Consider the following 17,672-nt stretch of genomic DNA (forward strand, 5'->3'; position numbering starts at 1 on the left):
GAAGGAACAATGGAAACTTTCTTCAAAGAAGGTTTTATTTGATAATAATCATAGTGCAAACTATGATATTCCTTACAAGTATAAATGGAATGCCATAAACTACCACAATGAAAACAAGGATTTTGTGGTTTATATCTAACAGACTGACTCTTAACTCCTGATTTTGAAGGTAAGGAGTTTATGTTCTTATTCTTCCTGCAAAAGGAAGCCAGATGGTTAGAACTTCCACAGTTATAACACGTTTTCCTAGGAGCTTCAGGAACAGGCTTATAATTATTGCTTTTATTCACACCTTCCTTTCCATTCCTATTTTTCCTAGGTGATTTTACCTTGTTTGCATTCTTCACATCTTTCAGCTTATGCTTAAGCTGCTTCTTAGTCGTTAAGCCTATGTTTACTTCAGCTGTCTTTTCCTGTTTTAGATTGTCAGAAGTTAATTCCTCTTTAACTTCCGATTTCTCATTATCAGACTTTATAGTTACAAACTTAACAGGTTTTAAACTTTGGCTTTTGCTTAACAACAGGCTTAATTTCTACAGTTCCTTTATCATTCTTATCCTCTCCATAACCTAAGCCCTCTTTCCAATTTTCACTACTTAGAAAATTTTGAGTTGTTCTGCCAGAGTTAGTCCAAGTCCTGATAATCTCTCTTTCCTTTTCTAACTCAGTTTTTAGAGATTCATTCATTTTTAGCACTTCATCCCTAACATAAAAAGCATCATCTCTATCCCTCTGAGTTTGATGGAACATAACTAACTCTTTTTCTAAGAAATCATTTCTTTTCTTAAAAGCAAGATTTTCAGAAGTTAATCTTTCACATGTTAAAGTTTGATCTCTATAACTAACAAACATGGTTTTAAGATATCTTCTCAACTCATTAATATCATCAGTATGAAAAGCATAAGTAGTCTGGGGTACCTTTGTTTCAGCAGCTTCAGAACTGCTCTCAGCACTTTCTTTATCAGCATTTGCCATTAAAGCATAGTTCTCCTCACTTTCAGAGTCTGAGGTGTATGTTCAGCTTTTCTTCTTTGTGACAAGAGCCTTGTCTTTGTCACCCTTCACTTTCTTGCAATCAGGAGATATGTGGCCTTTCTCACCACAATTATAGCATTTGACATTGGTATAATCTCCTCTATCAGATTTTCCTCCTCTGCCCTCAGATCTTCTGAAATTCTTCTTATCAGAACTTGTGCCTTTCCTGGAAAACTTCTTTCCCTTCCTGAACTTACTGTATGCAATCTTTGTGATCCCTTTCACCATAAGAGCACACAACTTCATCATCTCCTCATCAACATCAGTCTCAGGCAAGCTTTCAGAATCTGAGTCATCATCACTTTTAGAACTTGATGACTCAGTATCAGACTTTGTGAAAAGAGCTTTACCCTTGTCTTTCCTTGAGGTAGCTGCCTTGGGGGATTCTTCTTCAGCCTTAAGAGCAACTGTCCTTGACTTTCCTCCTTTCCTCTTGCTTCTTTGTTCCATCTCAAGTTCATGAGTCTTGAGCATTCCATAAATTTCATCAAGAGTTGCTTCATCAAGATTGTAGTTGTCTCTTATTGTTATTGCCTTCAAATCCCAGCATTCAGGAAGAGCTAACAGGAATTTAAGGTTTGAATCTTCAAGATCATACTCCTTATCAACCAATGACAAATCATTCAAGAGTTTGACAAATCTATCATATAAATCAGTCAATGACTCATTTGCCTTTGAGTCAAAGTGTTCATACTCTTGAGTGAGTATTGTCTTCCTGTTCTTCTTAATTGTATCAGTTCCCTGACACCTTGTTTCCAGAGCATCCCATATCTCCTTAGCAGTCTTGCAGTTAATTACCCTGTTTGACATTACATTATCAATGGCACTATGCAGTAAGTGTCGTACCTTAGCATCCTTAGCAATTGATGCGATATCTTCAGCAGTATAATCATTCTTCTCCTTTGGTACGGTCTTTGCTGCTTCACCTGCAACTGCAACAGCGAGCTTGGTTGGTTTGTGAGGCCCTTCCTTGATTCTATCAAGATATTCTGGATCTGTTGCTTCCAGGAACATGGTCATCCTTACCTTCCATATGGGATATTCAGATGGTCTCACTATGGGAACTCTGATGGTCTCATACCGACTTTGAATTTGTGTCTTTGGTGGTTCTTTAGTTTTGGTAGGCTTAGTTGGAGTTTCTGTATCAGACATGATTGTGTTTGGATCTTAAACTGTATGTGCGTTAACAGATAGGCTCTGATACCACTTGTTAGGTCACACACACTGTAGAGGGGGTGAATACAGTGTAAAGTACAATCAAATCGAACTTTAATATCTCAAGTAACAGAAAACAAACTCTATTGAAACAATAAACTCTGTTACAGTATGGAACTGTTACCTCTCAGTGATGAACAAATATCACGAGAGCTGCTAGGGTTACAATGAATAATCTTCTCGAATATAATAACACTTATAGTGTAAACCCTATGTCTGTGTTTATTTACTACACAGTTACAAGATAATCGCTAATTGATATGGAATATAATTCTGCTTCCTAAAATATATCAATCAGATATCTTTTCTTCCAGGTATTTTATTCTTCATAGAATTCCTTCTTCATGCATACCTCTTCTTATGTTTATCTTGATCTTCTTTCCTTTAATCAGCTAATGTCCTTATCTGAACATCCTTCAGCACTTAAGTTCTGATATCCATCTTCTGATGATTATCTCCTGATAATATAAGTACTGATATCCTTAAGTCCTGACTTCCAGTAAGTACTGATTTATCCTGTTTAAGTAAGATCTGAAAACTAAACATAAATCATATTAACCATGACATTATCAAATATATCTAACATTGATATCAACGGATTACTGAATAGATTGTCAACGGATAATCATATCCTGACGGTTGATCATATCCTGATTGTTAGAAAGATCCTAATTCTTGACTTAGCCAATTCTCAACATCAGGTAATTCTATGTCGAGCTTATTTTCCAGGTGTAAGATTTGTTACTCTTTTGATTTCACCCTTAAACTTTTATGGCTTGTTGTAATTCAAATTAAATGTTTAAATTATTATTCTAAACTGCGCATTAGTAAATTATTCTTTTGTAATAATCTAAACTTATTTCGTACTAGAAACTGCAGAGTATGAACTTATAATAACTAACAAGACTTTATATCAAGATTAGACAGCGTAATAGATAAATAATATACTACTAAATCAATTCTAAATGTTTACTAACACCACGCCAATAATATTTATGCAAAACCATAAAAACTAGTGTCCATTAGCTTCATAGGATAAATTTAGCAGATGGAGAAGAAACCTAGAAAGCTTATTTTTATTGCAACCATATTAGTATTCTTGTTTCTAATTACTCTACTTTACACATATTTATTTGCTACTACTTCTCTTTTATTTAACAAATGTATTTATCCTTCATTATTGTTGGTTTTCTTTTCTAATTTGATGAAAAATGTGATAATTTTACTTACATTCTTGTAAACTGTAGGGATGAACAATTAGCAAACTGGAAAGTCAGTAACGACATGTTCAAGAAAATAGTACAATATCAGGAATCTTCCAAGCCTAGTTTGAGAAAGTTAATAAAAGGTGTGCTAATTTAATTTCTCTACTTGCTGTGAATTATAGGTTATCCTTGTTGTTGCATCTGTATCAGAAGGGCTCCATTTGGCAGTCACGTTAACGTACTATGTTTATATTTACAGCTAGATTCTGATATCAACCATTTATTAATGAGAGTTTTCTAGTAGGACATTAATAAGGCAACACCTTCATGTGTGAGTGCTATCATGTTAATCTTATAGCTAAAAAGGGTGTATGCTAGAATTTACTGTCCATAACAATTTCAGCTCAATAAAATGGAGAATACTTACATGTGTGCTATTGAATGCAGGCTGGTCATTATTCGGGTATCAATTTAAAATAAACAAACAATTAGTGAAGATTTTCGAAAAAACTGCCCAAGAAAAATCCATTGTTAGATATCAATATAAAAGAATCGTGTGTTGCCACCTTTTCCTAGGATGGAGACCACACTGATGGTGATCGAGAGCATCATGAAATTATATTTGAAGATGCTTAATTAAGAATTTGATCCATGTATAATTTAGTTAGATCACGTGCACTTAGACTTTGTTATTTTTCTTGAACTTTGTTATTTCACTTTAACTTAATTTATGTGATGTTGGAACATCAGTAACACTATATTGTATGTTGGATTGTGTTATGCATATACCAATTAAATTTGGTGGTTGTTAATGAAATATAAAGGTCATGCCCAATTTTTTTAAATAATTTTGTGTTGCAGTAGAAGGTAAAATGGTTGCCATAAAATATGTTGCAATTAACTCGAAATATATTGCAATTAACTCAAAATATGTTGCTTAAGTCCATGTACTGCAATAATTATCACAAAAAAAGTTGCAAAATAATGTTACCATATGGAGCCTCATGTATTACAATGTTATTATATTTGTTGCTATAAATGTAAGAACGTTGTTATAAATCGATTTACAACTTCTTTACTCTGTTACAAATGGTCCCAAATTCGTTACCATAAGTCCTTATGGCAACGAAACCAAACGTAACGCCTGATTTTTCAAAATACGTTGTAATAGACCCTATTGCAATGGATCTGTGCCATATAAAACACTTTTTTAGGGTCGTTATAGGTAATATATGGTATAGTGTAGGTATACAATATGAAAATCAACATTTTAATGGACCAGTTCATGTAGATTTTTTATGAAAGAAAGATTCAAGGATTGATAGATCAAGGATATGATGATGCTCTCAGATTTGATGATGAATTGGATGACTAGAAAAATGAAATTGATGTTCCTAAAAGTATTAATAAGGAATCAACTATTTTAAGTGATATGGAAATAGCAGTTTATCAATAAAATGGAGTAGCCGCTGATCAACTCAACAAGACGCCGTTGATCAAAATGAGTTATTCATAATAAAAGTAATACATATATTTAGTTAATTTAAAAAAAAATAAAAAAATATGAGTAAACCAGCGTGTAACATGCTGGCTGAAGTTAAGAGGAGCTAGATTCTCTGGCGGTCTATAAATACACACTTGTACTTTTCCCTTATTTTGATATTTAGGATAACAACCTTATAATTTTTCTTTCAGTTTTTCTGTTTATATAAAAATATTACATCTAAATTTGAGAAATATAATTCAATATGTATTGTGACTCAGTAATACACAAACTTATGAATCAAATAAAATGGAAATGAGATCGTAAGTTCCATATTGATTTACTTTTATGTAATTCGATAATTAACACAGTTGAACTAGTTGTTTAGCTTTAAAATTTTAATCAAAACTTGAAAGTAGGATTTTGTTTTTGATTGAGTAGTCTTAGGGATATTGATTAAATACATTTTTTTTCAAATGAACATATTAGGAGCTATTTTAGTTGTTTGTTGTTAATGTGAATAGACGAGAGTCAATCATATTTAATTATAAGATAATAATATTAGAGATTTTGACATTAAATTTGAAATCAATTTTGATTTAAATTTGTTACTTTAGTATTTTATTTTTTAATTTTACTTTTATTCTAGTAGTGTACCTTTTTTGCTAATTACTTAAGTGTTTTATAATTGCATATACACGTTTTTAGTAGTGTTTGTATATAATATGTCCTCTACTTTTTTTATATTAACTTTTCATTACACAATTTTAAGTTTAGTGACTATATTTTAAAAATAATAATTTTTCAATTATTTTTGTTGTGAACAAAAAAAAAGTACAACTATAATTTACAAAAAAAATATTAGAAATGACAGATTTAACTATCAAATGGATCACTTTAAAATATGTGTAGCAACATAAAAAATTACGATAGTAGTTAATTAGTAGTTCTATATATCCTATAATCTCATAATCAATTTTATTTACTTTTATTATTAGAACTTATATATATATAGGCCTTTTTTCAAGAGAGAAACCTGAGAACCGTAGAGAACCCTTGATTATATTATAAAATTTCATCAAATTTATTGCTAATGTAAAATAATAATTATATTTAAATATAATAAAACATATAACAATTAAAATTTGAAAAAAAAAATTAAATTTGATTTTACTGTGAAATATTTTTGGATAAGTGTGAGTTCACTGTGATTCTACTACAGAACCACTTTAAACTATTTTATCAAATTTCAATGATTTTTCAAATAAAAAAATTGTGCAATTTCGTGTTTAATTTGGTAATTAAACTTCGTAACTATATATGATGAAAAATGAAATAAATTATGTATTTTTATTTTTTTAAATGATGGTTCTCTACAGACCCCTATCGAAACGAGTCCTTCACGGATTGTCACCCATATATATATACACACACAGACACACGATGATTTATTTCATTTATGAGATCTGGGAATGAAAATAAATTGGGATTCATGAACAATCGGCAAAAAAGTGAGTAGTCATGGATTTATAGTTATCTATCTATTCTATATATAGTACCCCAACCTGGCTATAAAATTAACGAAACATTTTATTCTCGTGAAATTATATAAATAATAGACCAATATTGCTATAAAATTAGTGAAATATTTTATACTCGTAAAATGACATATTTACCCGTGTATTTACTCAATTTTTAAAAAATGTTGTTAATGGGAATTGAACTTGAGTATATTCATTCAACAATATGTCTTTATAACACTATACCAAATTATCACCGGTGTTTAATCATACATATAATATGAGATTATCCTTTAATACTCATACATTTTATTTAACTTTAGACATAATTATTAAATTATTTGTGGAGTTAATTTTAACAAATTAAATAAATGTAAGTTCAAATATAAAACATTAACAAATTATTACATTATTTATTTATCATTTTTAAGTTTAGAAATATGATTAAACCTTTTTATATTGATTAAATTCTACAAATTCCAATATTTTATAAATTTACTAGAAATGGAATATCATATATATAGGTTAGCGACCATTTATATATATATACACACACATAGACACATAATTATAATACAGACAAAACAATGAAAATTTGGTTGGTAGTCGATCTGGTAATTATAGTAATATTTAAAATAATTATCATTAATATATTGCTATTCACAATATAATTATATATTTACAAATAGAATTGTAATATGTCTAATACTTTTGATTTAAACAAAATAATATATAATAATAAATAAAATTATACTATTGATACAATCCTAAATGAAAAATAAAAATAAATTCGGTACGATTTGTTGGATTTGCAGTCTCGAATTAAAATAAAATCTCTGATTAAAATAAAATAATAAAGACTGATAAAAATTTAAAAACAAATTTATTTGGTCGATAAAATGTCATCATGCTAAAACAAAAAATAAATGAGTTAAAACAAAATAAATTGAAAGTAAATTTATTTGGCAGATATGACGTCATTAGACTAAAATAAAATTATACATATTATCAATACGGTCTAAAACATAATAATATTCATTCCTAACTAAAATAAAATTAAAGAAAAAACTAAATATAATTAGCTGGATTTGTTTGACATAACCGGTTTGAGACTAAAACCAATATTTGCTACCTTGAAATAGAATAATATAATAAATACTACGGATCAAGCTAAAAAATATTTTATCAAATCGGGTTACAACATAATGTGTTGGTCGATTTAATGTCATTGGAATAAAACAAAATATGTTATCTATTCAGCTTAAAACAAATTATTATTTAATCAGAGCTAAAATAAAATTATAAATAAACTAAATGTAATTAGATGATTGATATGACGTGGCTAAGGTTAAAACAAAATAATGAATATTATTTATCTACGCTAGAACTAAAATTAAATTCAAACTAAATATAATTTTTATATTATTGATCTGTGTTAGAATAAAATTAAAATCTATACAATTCGTTTTTAGGTATAATATAGGCTTAGTATTGTGGGATGACTGGGATGTGACCATAATAGCCGAAATATTAAAAGTTTGACTATATATGAGTGTGTAAAATGTTTAGGTTTATAAAATTATTGGTTTTTTTTAATTTATGTAATATTTAAAATAATTTTAATAAAATAAAAATAGAGATTAGTCCTTAGTCAGTATAATTACGTTAGACTAAAATAAATCAACACATGCTATCCATCTGGGCTAAAAAAATTTATACATTTGATTCATGATAAATCAAAATTAAAATAAGAAAATAACAATAGTGGCTAAAATAAAATAATAAGTACTTTTATTCGGATTAACATAAATTTTTTATTATTGATACATAAACTTTTTATCATTGATCCAGGTTTAAACAAATTGAATCAAAATAAATTTAAATATAATTAGTTTTATTTGTTCGGTATACCAAAGTAAAGATAATTCGTTTACCATTGATGTGAGCAAAAATATTTTTTTTAATTAAAACATAATTATCTTTTGTAAACACACCTATGAATTTCAATAAAACTAAAGCTTGCGATTAATGATATTTTTTTAAAAACTAAAATTTCACTAAATTATACACATGTGTATTTAAAATAATTATCAAATTATATTATCAAATGTTTCTAATAAATAAAGTTTAGAGCTTAAAATTTTCACTTAAAATTAAATTCAAAAATTATATAATTTTAAAAACAATTCGTGTATCGAATTTTAAGATAGTATGTTATAATAACCGAAATGTGATATAATTTGTAGTTTGGTTAACCCCTTTTTTTGGTTATCCCTTTCCAACCGTCGGATCTTCTTAATTAAATAATTAGAGCCATTAGATCCAAATACTAAAAAAATACACTTCACAAGTTCTTAGTTTCGAATCCCGTTAACAACAAATATTTATATTATTATATATAAAGATACATATAAGTTTTCAGGTTCGAATCTCACCAATAACCAATATTTACATTATTATTTACAAATAAGATCTCATCAATCATATAGTATTTATACTATATAATTTAACTTGAAATTATGCACGATGAAAGTATAATTATATAAACATTATTTAGTATTTAATTATTAATATAGAATTTTAATAAAATTATATAAAACATAAATGAAAATATCTATATGTTAAACATGACCCGTGCATTGCACGTGCCGTAAGCTAGTATATAAAAGTCACGACTACGAAGAGTCGGCGTACTCCGGTTATAGTTTGACTTATTTTCTTCAAATAATATTGGAAATAATTCTCCATAATTTGAATTCGAACTATAACCCATTTTTTAAAAAAATATACATCATTTAGCTATGTGAATCGATTCACTACGTAAATTTAGTCCATTAAAATTACGAGTTCGATGGAGATATTTTACCAATGTGGAGAAAGGCTCTTATATCAATAAAATATGTTTGATATTTTTCATAAGATCAATTCAATAACTAATATGAATCATCCGACAATTGTTAACTACATATCGCCGCCATAAATATGACAACCTTGTACTGACACTTTAGTATGAGATCACTAAAGTTGGATGGAAACACTGTTGATTCCAAATAAAATAATTTTTTTTAATCGTAGTTAACCCGCAACCGCTACCATTCGGGTGCGTACTGGGTAAACCATACGGGCTCACGTAATAGCATGCAAACCACGTGAACCAAGGTAAACCGCATTTAAGCGACAGACTCTGCCTCAGGAGGCATAATCATAAATTCTACCTGTGGTGGACATGAGGATAGTTATCTCCTCTTTGACCAATATAAATTTCAATTACCTTACACCCATAAATATGGAACCCACGCAAATTAAAATTAATATCAACAAATTTTTAACTCAAATATCACATATATGCCCAAAATATCTTTCATAACCAGAATTATTGAAGACTAAAAATAAATATGTAAACACTTTCATCACTGAACGGTCGAAATAATCATTAAGTATAAACTAATTCTAGTGATATTTTTCGTATACTTCAAATAAATTATGAAGGACTTTACATATTTCCTCTATTTTTTAATATATGACGTTTGACTTTTTCGCACACATATTTAAGAGGGTTGACCACATAGCTAGAATTATTATTTTTAAGAAATTCTTTTTCTGAATAAATATATGAGATCAAAATTTTTATTCACAATTTTTTGTTTTAAAAATATTTTAATTATACGGTCAAACCTCCTAAACATGCGTGTCAGAAATTCAAACGTCATATATTAAAAAATAAAGGGAGTATTATTTTTTCTGAAATTTAAAAATTATACACTATGTATTAAGAAATATTGCTAGAAAATGACACGTAACTCGTACGGTTATTATAGTAATTAATATTAATACAGGAGTTTCTCTATCATCCGATTTATGCAAAGTAATTGTAAATTTGTGATACGTTCTTTCTCCGCAAAAAAAATCACTAACAGAGGGTATTCCGTGGCATCTTGCAATGCATCTTGGTGAATGTCCTTTTAATGACTTGCGTTACATAAGGTACCTTTGATTAGAGAAAAATGATTATAAGACGGTACAGAACAATAAAATGTATTATTAGGGAGGAAAGATAAAAATATACATAGAATAATAAAATGTATTTTGCGGGTCATCGTCCACCGAAAAACTATATTAAAAACGAGACCTATAATAATAGAGTAATTCATCTGAAAAATTCTTAAAAAAATACGACAAACTTTGGCGCCGAGGAAGAAAGTCGTCTCTAGGTACACAACGTATGTATTATATAATCCAGTATATGACAGAGCTTGTGTAATCGATCATCCAATATAACTTAAAATAAAAATCAAATTGTAGTATTTTAGCACGAAAATTAGAGAACGCCGTAAAAGTCAACTCCAATTTTGGTAAATTATAGTGTAATCAAACACTTGGGGGTGGGTGACATTCATGTGAATGTGTAGATATATATTACATGCATTGCTTTTGGTGCTAGAGATTGTCAGGTAAAGTTGTAAGCAAATAACAAGCCAAAGTCCATGAAAATAATTAAAATTTCAAAGGCCATTGCAGCACTTGTGTTCTTAACTGTTGCTGTGTTTACATTCAGTTCTGCATCACTGCTACAAGGTACATCCCTAAAACACACACAGACATACAATATGCACGTATGTTGACTAATATTTGATATTTTAATTTGATGATTTTGACAAAATTTCAGAGAAGAACTCATTGTGGATTTCGAATTGCGGATATGGAAGTCGAAAGATGGCTAAGGATTGCAGAAGTGGAGGAAGCAAACCAGTGGAAAAGATGCATGAAAATTGGTTCCAAAGCCTGAAAAAGAAGCAATCACCACCTCCGTCACCTGTTATTAAGAAAAAGAAGCAGTTGAAGTCTACATCTCTCTCGTTTACAACACAGCCACGATTTTGAATTGTCATCCTATCAAACTTTTTTATTCTTGGATGCATATATAGTCAGGTGAATTCGTTAAAAGATTGCGAATTCTTGACTGCTTCAAGGCATCAGTAGTTCTTTGAATTTTCTGTAAATATACATTTAAACATTAATGGCCTCACCCTAATAAAGCACCCATATCATATATTTGTGCTGTTTACTATACTATCCAAGTTCTGACATCGAGAATGCAAAATTAACTGCATTTCACCAACTTGTTACTAGTTTTTTGTTAATTATTAAAATGTATGTTTTAGAGTGTCCTAGTTAATTTAAAGCGTGATTTTATGGATTTATCGCCCAATATTATAAATTCGAACTCTCTTGAAAACAGATAAATAAGAGGATTGTCATGCTCGATGGGTACGACGATGGGTATGATTGTGCTAATAGTTTTCCGATCTGACTCGAATACGAGATTAACAAAAAAAATATGTTTTGAACTAACTTTGGTAATTTTTTTGTACTGGCTTAGTTTTGATCTTTGTGGAGTTGAGTTTATTATTAAATATCAAATGACAATAATTAAGTTGGATAATGATAGTTTTAGTAGATTCCTGTGAATATATCCCCTACTACATTTTAATTAAGACTTCTCTTTCTTAGAAACATGAATTCGAAGGTCCAAAAACTACAATAGAAAAAATATGAATGCAAAGTGTTTAATTATTATGTAAATTTAGTTGTGTGAAAGAGTACATTATTTAAACTAAACACCGTTTTTAAGGGAAAAATATTAATAATGTGAAATTGTTAACTATAGTACAAATGGTTCGGTCTCATTGGCCCAATAATTTTTCAAAGCAAATGTTAAATTATTTAAAACGAATGAGGGAGAGCCATATATATATATATATATTGTTCATAAATTTAAAAAAAAACTAAGACACGTCATTTTCGGGGAACCTGCTTATTTTTGGAACTTTAATGTCAAAACTAAATTTGCATCTGAGTAGCAAAAAAAGATAAACTCGAAGTTTACTAATTCTGAATAAATCGAAGTGCAAAAATATTGTGTATCTATTAGGCGGGGGATAGCGTAATATTCACCGGAATCGACGAGCCCACATGTCGGCAGCTTCACCGCAGGGTCCTTGTTATCTCTTCTCCTCTGACACTAAAACCCTAAAAACAACAACTACATCACAATCTTCTCATTTTCATAAATACAAATCTGTTTTTCCCAAATGCGGCCTTGATCAATTTCGATGCGAGTTGAGCAGCAGCTTCGATAATCGCTGGACAGTCGATTGCGTAACTGACAATAATCCAATTCATATAATTCTTAAGCCTCCTAGCTCAATGTCAATGGCGTCTTCTTCAACTACTCTTAAACAATCTAAGAAGGTTTGTTTGTTCTACTGTGCTGAAATGAAAGCTCTGGCTGAGAGAATCGCTTCTGAGTCTGATACTATTGAGCTTCGTAGCATCACCTGGAGGTACCCTTTTATTCCTCCTCAACCCGTGTTTTCCAGCTTTTCCTCCTAAATTTCCGTGGTATATAAATTTAGGGTTTGAAGCTAATTTACGGATCGAATTAATATGAAATATACACTATTTTAGTTTACATTTTAGGTTTTGAACCTTATTTTCAAATTGAACTATAATTTTTCAGTATGTCATAGGAGTAGTAATTATAGTTTATAATAGCTAATTTTCAAAGTGAGATAATATTTCTGTATATAATAATGATTACAATTTTTGTTGTGTTTTTTTACGAAATAACTAGAACTGTGGTTCGCATATTCTATAATGATCAATTTGGGCAGAAGGAATGGAGTAAGGCAGGAAGAAGAAATGAAGATAATAGATGTTTTCCCTTGGAAGTTGTACAAATTTCGTCCCAACCTGATATCTGAGTTACTACCAAACGGAGTATAAACTTAGGGGCTTTTCGCTGTTGCATATATTGTTGGTGTTTGTAGTGTTTGCACTTCAATTAAGAGAACTGATCTTTAAGTTCATTTCTTAATTTTATGTGTGGACTTGTAACTATCATTTCTCAATAGTACTATTTAAGACTAGGAATTAACTGTTACATATATACATTGATCATAACTTAGGTAATGTTAATTACAATTATAATTTGAAAAATATCTATTGATATTTTCCAACTTTTTCCTTGTTTTACATGTAAATCGTGATAGGTTATGTGGTCTAATCTAGGTTTACAGTTTTTGTACTTAAATCAAGGGAGCTGAACTTGAAATTCAGTTCTTAAAATTTTATTTGTGGAGTATATCTTCGATTTAGTATAGTGAGTACCCCTCTCCTTTTGGTAATAAGAGGTCGAGGGTATGTTTTTGCAAATCGTGTCTATTGGAATATCACTTTCTATGAACAAAATATATTTTTGGGATGGAAAATATATGACCCCGCTTATTAAAGGTAATGTTAATTAGAACTATAAGCTTAAAATCTTTGCCAATATTCCCAACTTTTTTTTTATCGTACATGTGAAACTTACATGGCCATGTTGGTGATTTAACTTCAGAACATTTGCTGATGGCTTCCCCAATTTATTCATATCTAATGCTCATGGAATTCGTGGTCAGCATGTAGCTTTTCTTGCTTCATTCAGTTCTCCTGGAGTAATTTTTGAGCAACTCTCTGTTATTTATGCACTCCCAAAGCTTTTTGTTTCTTCGTTCACATTAGTCCTTCCATTTTTCCCTACCGGGACTTCTGAGCGCATGGAAGAGGAAGGAGATGTTGCAACAGCCTTTACTCTTGCTAGAATATTGTCGAATGTTCCCATATCAAGGGGAGGACCCACAAGCTTGGTTGTTTTTGATATCCATGCCTTGCAGGTTGGTGCGAAAATCATCTGCTCAATAATATGTTAATAGTTCATTCCTTGTCAAGTTGTATTTCTATACCAGTTAATATGGTTTCTAGCTTATCTTCTCGACCTCCTTAATTCTAATATCCTAATTAAGTATTTTTTTTTCATTATTTGGTTTATTGCAGGAACGATTTTACTTTGGTGATAATGTTTTACCATGCTTTGAAAGTGGGGTGCCTTTGCTTAAAAACAGGCTTCAACAGCTCCCTGACTCTGACAATGCAAGTATCATAAGAAAAAGTGCATACTGCTAGTGATTTTCTTACATTCTCGACTAAAAGTTACTCATATTAATATTTATCCTAAAAGAGAAAGTTCCCTATCTAAAAATATTAATATTTTATACTGTTGATATTCTAAATCAGTTAATTTCTGATTGCAAGTTGGTCAATGTATGTTCTAAAGTATGCATTTTACTATTTTCTGGATAATTTTTACAAATTTCCAGTCATCACAATGAGATATGGGCGAGTAATGAAATTCTGTGGATTAGTAGAACGCTGACATATTGTTTGGGGTGAATGGTTTGGGGTGTTAGATTATATGGGCCTTATACCGACCTAAATTCCATCTTTAGCATGACAGAAGTGAATATACTCAACATGCAATTCTGTTTTTCACACCTGTAAGTACTTTACTAGACTGCTTAGACAGTCAACATTTGAAACTGAAGTTTGTCCTATTGAGTGTACATACTGAAGTAAAAGTCCACTGTGACTTGTGGTACTGTTGAAGTGTAAAACAGGTATAAATATTTGTGTTTCTTAATGAACTGCATGATTTTTGTGAATCTATATGCTTGCATACACTTATCTATAACAATACTCTGTAGTATAATTTTTATGACTTTTAATTTCTAGGTTAGTTGATTGTTTTGAGTAACCTCAGTCTTAGAGATTCAGTATAATATCATATTTACTGTTTGTAGGTGATGAGAGTATTTGTTTTCTGAGAAATTTCTGACAGTGGTCATATTTTCTCTGGTTAGATATCAATTGCTTTTCCAGATGATGGTGCATGGAAACGGTTTCATAAGCAACTGCAACATTTTCCAACGGTACTCTATCGTTAATTGATATTAGGTTGTGTTCAAACTCCGAAACACACACACACACAGATAGATATAAAATATAAATAAATAAATATATATACATGTATATATATATTCTGGTTATGATCATGTCCATGTCGTAGCACCATTGTAATATCTTCATTGTTGGGCAATTAATGTTGAGACACCACTGTAATTACTTTTAACAAGCGGATGTGCTCGTGCTACACCAGAACTGTTAAAACAATTGGTGTGCTTTTAATAAGAATGTCATGACTTGTGAGTGTGGACAAAAATATCATTAGTTACAAATGTAGTAGACGATCTACTCTAGATATACACGGAGGATACTTTACATCTGAATGACCAGCTGAGTGATTGAATTTCAGATTGTCTGCAACAAAGTTAGAGAAGGGGATCAAAGAATAGTTCGCCTTAAAGAAGGAGACCCAAAAGGACGCCATGTTGTCATTGTTGACGATCTTGTACAATCAGGCGGCACACTGATTGAATGTCAGGTAAAATCTGATGCAGCTCTTTTGATTTTTCTTTCCCTCTCGTTCGAAGTTCTAGTTTCACTGATCGGGAGACTAGATTACTTGATCCATAACCCATGTTAAAGTACCCGTGTCTGACACTTGACACGTGTAGGGAGACTCGGTGACGTTTTTTTGCCAAAAACATATTAGTCTTTGTTACCTAAAATTACCGAGATTGACACTTGGATGTGAATCCATGTTAGACACTTACAGCTGATTCCGGAAAACAACATATATATAAGATAAAGAGCCTCATTCGGGTATGCCTGTTATGGAAATGTAGTATCCAATGTTGTGTTGCAGAGTTTTGTATTGCTACTTTTAATGTTGCTAGACGTGTTGCAAGACTGCTGCAATTTTAAAGGAAAAAAAATCAAAGAGTACTAGGTTGTTCAGTTATGCAATTGTGTGCTTAAATTAGTCATTTGGAAAACCCGTAAGGGAAATTTCCTATGGATTTTAACATCCTCGTTGTCATGCATTAATTCTAGGTTTTGATATTGCATTAGTAATTTATTAATCGATTCAAAGTTTCTTCAGTGAATTATTTTCTTAAATCCAATTATCTGAGTTTCATTCCTGGCCTCTTTCAGAAAATGTTGGCCAAACATGGTGCAGCAAAAATCAGTGCCTACGTGACGCACGGAATATTTCCAAATAGGTCATGGGAGCGCTTTGAGCATGATACAAAAGGTATGCCTTGTTGAATTGTATAAATATAGTTTTAATTCCACAATAAATAACCAGCAACTACTTCAGATATGCCCATATGTGACTGCTTTTGTTTATTAGCCTTATAAACTGTATGAACTTATTCTAGTTTATCTTAATTAGCACTACACTCCGGGCTCTTTATGGCTACTTGTGTAGTTGTAGTTACTTTCCCTGCATTGACAAACAGAATAGAAATCTTCGCACATTATGAAACATGGACCGCAGAACATGATAGAGTTAACCTCTCTTCTCTACCTTGCACGCATACTCTCTTGCCCACTTTCACGCACTCAAACACGCTATGCAAAACATTCTTCTGTATCTGATGTTCTGATAAAGTATCTGCACTTTGAAATTATGTGCTCATAGGACTCGTGATCATGATAGTTTGTAGTGGTGGAGAGTCATAGTGTATCGGTTACTGATGTTGGTGTTTTCAATCTCTTGCATACTCCTAATATAACTCTGAACAACTATAATGTCCTTTGCTACATCATCAGTTCCCAAATGTGTGCCCTTACCCTTATTCTTTTGCCTAGGTTGTCCTGAGAATGGATTCAACTACTTCTGGATCACAGATTCATGCCCATTGACAGTGAAAGAGGTGAAGAACAGACAACCATTTGAAGTCCTTAGCCTTGCTTCTTCAATAGCAGCTACACTGCATATTTGAAGTTTCTTTTCTTTCTTTTTTTTTGAAAAAATTGAATTAGTTTGTCTGTAGAAGTTAAAAAAAAATGGTTGGTGGTTTTTTCTTCAATCTTAATCATCTTCCGTGACTATCGTTTATAGAGATTTACGGTCAAAACTTTGAATCGGGGAATTTTATTGCATTCTCAGCTGTTGGATTAGACAAATAAAAATAATATTTCAGCTCAGGTGATAAGAGTTTTTACTCAGATATTTGCTCATTTACTGTGTGTAGATTTTCTTGAAAGGATTTATTTTTTCTAGCCAAGTTTTTAACTTGTCCCAACTACAGACGAACATTCGGTTCGGATATCCAATAAACGAATGTATATATCTGAAATAATTCGGTCTGGCATCCAAATTTATAAAATATGGTTCGGTATTTCAATATAATTTTTTAAATTTTGGAATTTTGGATTTTTTATTTAAATTTTCGGATTATCGAAATATCCAAATTATTTGAATTATTT

At 30.6% G+C, this 17,672-nt stretch overlaps 1 protein-coding gene across 1 annotated transcript; it reads left to right on the plus strand.

Annotated features, from left to right (window-relative positions):
• Positions 1-12,321: 12,321 nt before the first annotated feature.
• On the plus strand, positions 12,322-17,411 carry LOC141725116 (ribose-phosphate pyrophosphokinase 4-like). The gene is made up of 7 exons (XM_074527533.1): positions 12,322-12,802; positions 13,858-14,173; positions 14,334-14,429; positions 15,197-15,265; positions 15,649-15,777; positions 16,392-16,491; positions 17,052-17,411. Exons 1-7 carry the CDS (start codon positions 12,432-12,434, stop codon positions 17,183-17,185), a joined length of 1,215 nt encoding a protein of 404 aa, XP_074383634.1. The 5' UTR covers positions 12,322-12,431; the 3' UTR covers positions 17,186-17,411.
• The last annotated feature ends 261 nt before the right edge of the window (positions 17,412-17,672 follow it).

The sequence above is a fragment of the Apium graveolens genome, chromosome 5, assembly GCF_009905375.1.
Source record: "Apium graveolens cultivar Ventura chromosome 5, ASM990537v1, whole genome shotgun sequence".
NCBI lineage: Eukaryota > Viridiplantae > Streptophyta > Magnoliopsida > Apiales > Apiaceae > Apium > Apium graveolens.